At 42.0% G+C, this 9735-nt stretch overlaps 1 protein-coding gene across 1 annotated transcript; it reads right to left on the reverse strand.

Annotated features, from left to right (window-relative positions):
• Nucleotides 1–4365: 4365 nt before the first annotated feature.
• Nucleotides 4366–8894, reverse strand: LOC130469489 (uncharacterized). Its single transcript, XM_056838830.1, has 3 exons — nucleotides 8773–8894; nucleotides 4768–8227; nucleotides 4366–4611 (listed from the first exon to the last, which is right to left on the reverse strand). Exons 1-3 carry the CDS (start codon nucleotides 8892–8894, stop codon nucleotides 4366–4368), a joined length of 3828 nt encoding a protein of 1275 aa, XP_056694808.1.
• Nucleotides 8895–9735: the final 841 nt, after the last annotated feature.

The raw sequence follows: 9735 nt of genomic DNA on the forward strand, positions 1-9735 counted from the left end.
GCAACATTTGGCACGGACCATGCATCACTGCAATGCCACCCTGCATGATTACATTGCACGATCCACTGCACGAGCTGTGCAACTCTTCTGGACACCGTGCGACGCATGACGGCTACCCAACTTCTTTGGCACATGTTCCCCCTTGGTATAAATAGAATTTTCCCCTAAAGACACATGTGTAGAGTGTGTATTAGTTTTTTTCGGTCATTTTGTTTTCTTTTAGGTTGCACACTTTCACCACTTTATTGCTTTCTAGTTTAACTCTTTAATTACTTTAATTTGTCTTTTGAATTCTGCACTTTTAGGAGGAAGATCTCCTCTTTCAATTCAAGTACTTTTAGTTGTGTCTTTGCTTAATTTCTTTGTTGCTCTCAATTATAGATTTCTTACAATTTTATGAGTTTTTAGTGCATGATTTGTGGTTGGCTTTCTTTTTTCCAATTTGGTAAGTACTTGGTGTTCATCCTCAAGTTCGTTTTTAGGTTGAGTTTCTTTACCCAAAATATAAATTCATGTTTTCATGTATGATTTTCTTAGATCTTCTATGTTTAAGTTTTACTATGTGTGTGTAGTTCTCTTAGACCTGACCTCTTGTAGAATTATGGCATGAAACTTTTGTCTCTATACTTTTGTATGTAACTTTGGTGTTTGTTTCACTTTGCTAGTTGTTGTGAGATTATGTCCTTTCTTGAGATGGGTGTATGAGCATGCTAGATGGACTTAGGTTGGTCTTGCTTGTTTGTTGCCATGTTCTGAACCCCAAGGAAAAGTTGTGATTCATGTGCATGCTATAGTTGTTCTCCTAGATAGGCATTAAGCACGGAACCATTGACATCGGAAACACTCCTTTTGACACAGGAAAAACGCCCATTCTTCGTATTAAACCTAGGAGCGTGATGATATATAGTGGGTGTTGAGCCTCATTTCTATTTACCTAGTTATCACCGTGACCATCGGAAACCTAGGTAGGAAATCGAAAACACAACTCTAGATTCTTGAACCACACCATAACCATCGGGTGAGAATAGTTTGTAGTAGTGCACAATGCTCCCTATACTAACTTGTAATTCATCATATGTTCATGTTTGAGTAGAGTAAGAGAGACCTTGACTTTTCATAGCTATACTTGGTCGAATCCCTCTTCCTCATACATATCCCTTAATATAGATTACCTCTAGCTCATTTGTGAAATCATGACAAGGTGTGCAAACAACTCAATCATTGATTGTGTTTGAAGTGAAGTGTGTTGGTGGTTACATGTGCTTTGCTAGTGTAGAAAACGCTTGATCCCCGAGAGTTCGACCCTTACTTACCCCTTGTCTACTATAATTGTTGTAGACTTGTAGTGTCATAGGATTGAGTCAAGTGGACTAAGTATTATCACTTGTTGGAGCCTTTGGTGTAACGACCACTCTAGGCCTCATCAACGGATCTAGGTAATTTTCGAGGGATTAATATCAATTTTAACCTTCCATCTTTCTTTAATTTCAAGTCATTTCAAAGTTTATGCAAATCCAACGATGTTTAATAAGGATTCATAACCCTCTTAAACTAGAAAAAATGATTATTTGAGGAGTAATTTTTGGAGGAACATCACACTTGAAAATTTTCTCAAAGTGATTTAATTTCAACAATCCTCTTTCAATTTCAAAGCCATTTATTTCAAAATCTTTTCAAAAATTTCATACTTTGAAGCACTTGAAAGGTATTGCAATCATGCTTGTAATGTCATTTGTAACATTTTTCTATTTGCGAATCAAGAATTTATATACTTCGTGGTTAAAATTTAAAGCTAAGAATAATTTTAAAAATAATAAATTAGTTTTATTTTTATTCAAAAAAATGAAGAGGAAATAATTTAACATAATAAACTATATGTCTAATATTATTAACAAACAAAGTATCCAACAATAAAGTATGTTAATGTCCTTAATGGTCATTTTTCATACTAAACAACTAATTTACCAAATACTTTTACTCAAACAACTAATTCAACTAACTAATCAAACCAACTAATACAAACAGCTAGTCAAACTCGCTAACATCTAATAGCTCCTAACCAAACAGGGCCAAAGTTTTTCAAAAGTTCAAGGATGTTTAAAGATGCGCAAACCCTTCTTTAAACTAGAACTAATAACTTTTCAAAGTTTCATGTTCAAGGTTTTCTATGTTCAATGAGGTTTAAAAGAGAGCAACCTCTCTTTAAACTAGAACTTATCAATATTTGGAGCACACAAAGTTGGGATCTTCAAACTTGAATCTTCCTTTCTTAGCTTCTAACATTAAGTCTCCTAATTTGTAAATTTCATGTTCACAATCAATGATGTTTTAAGTTGAGAAAATTCTCTTGAAACTAGACTATTCAAAGTTTTTGAAACATTCAAGAGAACAAATACAAGTTGTCTTAAAATTTTAAAAATCAATTAAACATGCTTTTACCTTATTTACCGAGCTTATGTGAACTTATCTAATTAGAACATCACATTGTTAAGCATTTTTCTATTAAAAGAGAAAACCGTTGTACCGAGCTTATGTGAACTTATCTAATTAGAACATCACATTGTTAAGCATTTTTCTATTAAAATAGAAAACCACAGTTCAATAAATTTTTTCTCTCCAAAATATAAAGGCTAGTGAGATTAGGACATTTGGCAAGCGATATGCGGCATGGAAGAAAAATGTTGAAATTCCTTTCTCTTTTCCACTTATTCCAAAAGTAAAAGAAAATTGAAAAGCATAGTTTGCATTAGAAGGGGAGGACTAAATTTGTTGAAGCATTATTACACGTCTTTTAGAGATATCGACCCACTGTTTGAATTCTATAGGGGCCAAAATCACATGGACGAGTTTTTTGTGATGTCGAATCAGCATCTGCAGGGGATTCTTTATATCTAAGAGTCTCTTCAAACTATGCTCTAGGCCCATCAACCAATATGCATTGGAGTTTTACGTCATATGATCCTTTTTCAGAATTGTTAATATTAGCCGGACAGTAAATCTAAATTTAAACGAAGCGTGACTAATAACACTAACCGTTTTTTTGTAAAGACTGGACAACCTGAACCTACATGGTAAGTTTATGTTATACTAACCTTTTCAATTCATGAGAAACTCTATAGATCTTAGTATAACTAGTAATTTTGAAACATTTTAGAGTAGTAAATTGAGGTTCCGTACCAGAAAAAAATGAGAAAGGACACAAACAAAAACAAAGATGGCCCAAAATGTAGTTGAACCGTCGAAGTGAAGTGGGTATAGTGAAAGTTGATTGAGCACAAAGTTAATCACGTGGGTGTTAAGAGACGTTATATAAAACTTCACGTGGATCTACGTTATCTTGTGTCCCAATATCACGTGGAGGAATACTTGCTCTTTTACCCCACTTCTAATTCTTGGCTCTCATTTTTGTGCAAACTTTTTATTTTTTTATTTTCAAATAATTCATGTTAAGTCTTTCTCATAAAATATAGCTCACGGGTAGGACCATAGATAAATTCCATAGAGAAGCTAATTGTTTGAAATCTGAAATTGATAGCACATTGCAATGGCGGATTCAGAAAGTACACGTAACGTGTTTAACCAAAATTAAGTGTGTATTTTTTTTTTTGGGTTCTACTACGAGGAGTTCCCACCGCCTTTAGCGAGTGGACTAATTTCGCGGGAGTTTGCATAGGTACCTCGATGGGCAGCATTCCTCCCAGTTGATATTTTTTTCATTTTCAAGGCTCGAACCCAAGACCTTAGTTAAGGAGCAAGAGACCCTTAACCACTCATATCAACCTCAATTGGTCAGTGTGTTTTTTTTTAACTAGCTAAGCAATGTATTTTTTTAGCCAAGTGGGTTGCACCTCCATCCGCCATGCACCGTTACTATACCTTCTTCCTCCCAACGTGATTAGTCTCAACCTGTTAGTTGTTACACTACTTTATGTCGTATTTTGCCTCGTTGCTGACTAAGCCAATGTGCTCACCCTTAGATTTCATTTATATCGTATCCTGCATCATTGCTGAATTGAGCCAATGTGCTCAACCTTCGATTTAATTTATATCGTATCTTGCATCATTGCTGACTGAGCCAATGTGCTCAACCTTCGATTTAGTTTATATCGTATCTTGCAACATTGCTGACTGAGCCAATGTGCTCAACCTTCGATTTAGTTTATATCGTATCTTGCAACATTGCTGACTGAGCCAATGTGCTCAACCTTTTATTTCGTTTTGTCGTATCTTGCAACTTGCTGACTGAGCCAATGTGCTCAACCTTTTATTTCGTTTTGTCGTATCTTGCAACATTGCTGACTGAGCCAATGTGCTCAACCTTTTATTTCGTTTTGTCGTATCTTGCAACATTGGTGACTGAGGGGGCTAGTCGTTTCCCTGTTCTTCATAATGCTGGATGCGGAAGGTGGGTAGTGCTACTTCAGCCGGTATGACTGCTTCTGATCCGAAGCATAGTTTGAAAGGGCTCTCTCCCGTTGCTTCTTTAACCGTCGTTCTGTTACCCCATAGAACCTCTGGGACTGTGTCTGCCCACTTGCCCTTGAACTCATCCAGCTTTTTCTTAAGGGCTACGAGTATTTGTTTGTTTGCAGCCTCGGCTTGTCCGTTACTCTATGGGTGGCAGACTGAAGCGTATGCGAACTTGATCCGGTAGTCTGCCAAGAATGCTCGTATAGGTTCGCAGTCGAACTGGCATCCATGGTCGAATACTATTGCTGTCGGTATTCCAAACCTTGTTATGATGTTTTTCCAGATGAACTTTCGTACCTGGTTGGCTGTTATCTTTGCTACCGGCTCGGCCTCAATCCATTTTGTGAAGTAATCGACGGCAACAATCAAGAACTTCCTGCCTCCTGAGGCTGTTGTGAAGGGTCCTACAATATCCATTCCCCACTGGGCGAATGGAATTGGATTCAGAATGGGCATCAAGTCGTTTGCTGGCATACGTATTACTGGGGCAAATAGCTGGCATTTTTCACATTTCTTGACGTAGCTCTGTGCGTCTTCGACCATGGTTGGCCAGTAGTAACCTTGTCTTTGGAAGATCAAAGCGAGTGTTTTTCCTCCTACATGGTTTCCGCATATTCCTTCATGCATTTCTTCGATTAACCTTGCGGATTCGTATGCCGTCAAACACCGCAGCAGGGGGAGGCTGAATGCTCTTTTATAGAGTTGTCCCTGATATATGACGTTGTCTTTTTTGATTTTCTTTGCCTCCCTGATATCGCCCGGGAGCACTCCAGTCGTCTTGTACGTCCAGATATCGTCGTACCACTCTTTGTTTGCCGTGATGACCATTATTTCTTTTCCTTTTTCTTCCGTACTCCTTCTGTGCATGATTTCTATCATTACTGATCGACTGAGCTCGATTGCTTTCGAACTGGCCAGTTTTGCTAGGCTGTCTGCGGCAGTGTTCAATGCTCTGGGGACCAATTTGATCTCAAAAGCCTCTAATTTCGCTGTCAACGTCTTCAGTTTTTCTTGATACCGCCGCATTGACGGCTCTTTTGTTTCATACTCTCCCGAAAACTTATTTGCCACCAACTGAGAATCTGTTGTCATTACTATCCTCTTGGCATCTGCCAACAAACATAGCTGTACCCCTGCAATGGCTGCTTCATATTCTGCTTCGTTGTTCGAAGCTGCGAAAGTGAATCTGATTGCGTATTCGAACTTATCTCCTGTCGGAGAGGTCATGACAACGCCGGCTCCCGCTCCCGACTGAGCGGCTGACCCGTCTACTGATACTTCCGAGGATTCTGCTTTGGTTTCATCCTCTTGATAGGATGCTTCAACTACGAAGTCGGTCAAGGCTTGTGCTTTTATTGCATTGCGCGGGTGAAACTCAAGATCGTACTCCGACAGCTCTATTGCCCATCGCAACAGCCTGCCGGCTGTATCCATTTTTTGCAAAGCCTCCTCTAGTGGGAAGTTCGTCAGAATTTGTATGGTATGTGCATCAAAATATGGTCTGAGCTTTCTGGCGGCTATCAGGACTGCATAGGCCACTTTCTCTATCAGCGAGTATCTCGCTTCTGCCGGATTCAAAATGTGGCTGACAAAGTATATCGGCTGCTGGACTTTGTCTTTTTCACTGATTAGTACGACAGCAACGGTTTGGGCTGAAGCAGACACATACAACTGTAGCTTGTCGCCCTCTTCCGGCCTGGCTATCGTCGGTAAAGCACGAAGATGGTCTTTTACCTTCTCAAAGGCCCTTTCCTCGGTTTCTCCCCACCGGAATTTTCCGTTCTGCTTAAGAGTGTTAAAAAATGGGATCGACCTGTCGGCTGATTTGCTAACAAATCTTGTCAGAGCTGCCATTCTTCCTGTCAGCCTTTGTACATCTTTGATGCTTTTTGGTTGGGGCAGACTGAGTATTGCTTCTACCTTATCTGGGTTTGCGTCTATGCCTCTCTCGCTGACAAGGAAACCCAAGAATTTCCCCGATTTCACTCCGAACACACATTTCTTGGGGTTCAGCTTCATTTGGTAACGGCGCAGAGTTTCAAACGTTTCTCTGAGGTCGTCTAAATGGTCGGTCTCCAATTTGCTTTTCACTATGGAGTCGTCGACGTATACTTCAATGTTGCGGCCTTTTTGGTTTGCGAACACTCTGTCGACCTGTTTTTGGTACGTTGCCCAAGCGTTCTTTAACCCAAACGGCATAGCCTTGTAACAGAATACTCCCCCCTCAGTGATGAATGCTGCTTTTTTCCTGTCGGCCTTTGCAAGGCTGACTTGGTGGTACCCGGAGAATGCGTCAAGGAAACTGAGCAGCGCATGGCCAGATGTAGAGTCGACTAGCCTGTCGATTCTTGGCAGTGGGTAGCAGTCCTTCGGGCATGCTCTATTAAGGTTTGTGAAATCTACGCACATTCTCCACGAGCCGTTTGACTTCTTAACCATTACGACGTTGGCCAACCACTCTGGGTAGTCGCATGGTTCAATAAATCCCGCTGCCAGCAACTTTTCTACCTCTTCCTGTATTGCTTGATTTTTTTCTGTTGAGAAGTTTCTTTTCTTTTGTTTTACCGGCCTGACTGCTCTGTCGACATTCAGTCGGTGCTCGATTACCTCTGGGCTTATACCTGGCATTTCGTCTGCGGAAAATGCGAACACATCCGCGTGTTCTCTCAACAGACCGATCATGTTTACCCGCAACTGGGGGTCAATGTCGGTTCCTATCTTCACTGTTCTGCCAATTTCTCCTTCTACCAGCTCGACTTCTTCCGACTCTCCTCCGGCCTCTACCCTAGGTAGAGTAGTCCCCTTTTCGATGCTTTCGATTGTGGGTGACTCCATTTTCTGCCTTTTCTCCTTCTTGGGCAAAAGAGATTGCTCGCCCTCCGGTCTTGGGGTTTGGCCTTTTGCCGGTCTTTTCATTGCTGCCTCTCTCGTTATATTCCTGGATGGGGTCAGTCGGCCTGGTGTTTTTAATGTCGTCAAGTAGCATGATCTTGCTGACTCTTGACTGCCTCGGATTCTCTCAGCCTTCTCAAAGTTAGACATGTATATCATGGTTAGATGGTATGTTGATACCACTGCCTGTGCATCGTGGATGAATGGCCGTCCCACTATGACGTTGTACGCAGCCGGCACTTTGATTACTAAGAAGTCTACCATTAGGTCCCTTGCGGTCCTTCCCTCTCCAATCTGCACTGGTAGCCTGATGCTACCTTCCGGGAAGACCGTGGCTCCGGAGAATCCTATCACAGGATAGTTGACTCGTGTGAGCTCTTTCTCGTCTATTTTCAGCTGAACGAAGGCTTCCCAAAAGATAATGTTCGCTGAACTCCCTCCATCCACCAGTATTCGTTTCACTGGGAAGTTTGCTATTTCGAGGCCCAAAACCAGTGGGTCGTCGTGAGGGTATATAATTCCGCGACAGTCGGCTAGGGTGAATGAGATATTTGGCATGACTTGGGGTGCCGGCCATTTTCTGGTGCTATGGTAGTTTATCAGGTGGCGGTGTTCGCCCAGACTTCTGCCGGCTCCACTGATTGTTCCTCCATGGCACGATCCTCCGGATATGACCCATACTGTCGGCCCCTTCTGGCCATTGTTTCTAGCCTCCCCACTCCGACTGGTTTCTGGTGCCTTCTGCTCTATTCGGAGTGGTGTTTGGGTGGATGGTAATCTATTGTTTGTGCTATTGCTTTGCCGACTGTTATTCTGTTGGTTGTTGTTGTTCTGTCGGGCTTTATATTGTGTCAGGTAGCTAGACCTGTCAAACGGGTCGGTCGGGTCGGGTTGTGAAAAATTACTTTCGGGTTCGGGTTGAATCGGGTCGGTCACTTTCGGGTTCGGGTTTACAAATGCTTGTTCAAGACCCAGAACTTTCGGGTTCGGGTTGACCCAACGGGTTAAGAGATTTTAAAACGCGCATTATATTTTCATTAATTTAGGTGAAAAATATACAAAATATTGGCACAAATTAACAAATTTTCCTACGAAAGTTTATATTTTGTCAAATTCAACCATTAAAATGGCGTATAATTCAAATTAAAATCATATTACACAGAACAATAGTAAAAATAGCGTGTTTTTTATGCTTAAATTTTCTCATAATCTCATTTATTACTATAAATACAATGATTTTCAAACGGTCGGGTCCAAAACGGGTTCGGTCGGGTTTTGACCAATTCCTTTTCGGGTTGCTCGGGTTCGGATAAAATCGGGTTACGGGTCACAATATCTTGTTCAGGACCCAGTATTTTCGGGTCGGGTTCGGGTCGGTTTTCGGGTCGGGTCGATTTTTGACAGCTCTACAGGTAGCCTCTCCTGATCATATCCTCGATGTTATCCTTCAAGTCTCTGCAGTCTTCCGTATAGTGTCCACAGTCATCATGGAATGCACAGTACTTCGACTGTGGTCGGGGTTTGTCGCTCATTGGTGGGGGCCTCTTCTAGTTTTCGTTCTTGTTGACATTGTAAATTGCGGCTCTTGGGGCGTTCAATGGGGTGTATTCATGGAATGTGGGGTATATGCTGGTTGACTGTTTCTGGTAATCTCTCCCTCTTGGGTCCTTCCTCTGTTCATCCTTTCTGAACCCCCTGTTCTGACTTTGCTACGCCGGCTGAACCGGCCTTGGTGCGGCATTTCTAGTCTGTGCCGACTGATAGTGATTTGAGATTGTCATCAGCTCGTCGCTTTTGATGTATTCGTGGGCCTTCATCGGTGCGCTTCCCAGATCGGTGAAGGATTTCCTTCCCAAGTATTTTTTGAACTCGCAGTGGTTCATTCCTCTCATCAGGGCCACCACAGCTATCTCTTGTTGCAAGTTTGGTATGCTGGTGGACTCGTTGTTAAATCTGGTGAGGTAATCTCTTAAGGACTCTCCGCTTCTTTGGGTGACTGCCATCAGTTCTCCCGACGTTTTCTTTCTCTGCTGCCGACTGATGAACCGTAGCATGAACTCTGCTTCTAACTGTCGATAATTATATATCGACCCCTTCGGTAGTCCCTTATACCAGCCGGATGCCACTCCCAGCAGCGTTGAGGGAAATACCTTGCACCACATGGCGTCGGAATCTGTATACAGCATCATATGTTGCTCAAATGTGTTGCAATGGACCTCCGAATCTGTGGATCCGTCATACTTGCAGAGTGGGAACTTCAATTTCTCCATTGGTTCCTCCAGAATGTCCGCGCACAGGGGGGAGTTTGCAGGTTGGATGGTGTAACGGCGCGGCGCGTACCTCTGGGGTGCTTCTCTTGTCTCTTCGATGACC

Source organism: Spinacia oleracea, chromosome 3, assembly GCF_020520425.1.
Source record: "Spinacia oleracea cultivar Varoflay chromosome 3, BTI_SOV_V1, whole genome shotgun sequence".
Classification (NCBI taxonomy): Eukaryota; Viridiplantae; Streptophyta; class Magnoliopsida; order Caryophyllales; family Amaranthaceae; genus Spinacia; species Spinacia oleracea.

Coding starts and splice junctions, on each gene's coding strand:
- LOC130469489 (XM_056838830.1), bottom strand. CDS start 8,894: ATGAGCGACAAACCCCGACCACAGTCGAAGTACTGTGCATTCCATGAT. Junction 8,228..8,772: donor ATGATCAGGAGAGGCTACCT/GTAGAGCTGTCA, acceptor CCCGTTTGACAG/GTCTAGCTACCTGACACAAT. Junction 4,612..4,767: donor CAAAGATAACAGCCAACCAG/GTACGAAAGTTC, acceptor TGCCACCCATAG/AGTAACGGACAAGCCGAGGC.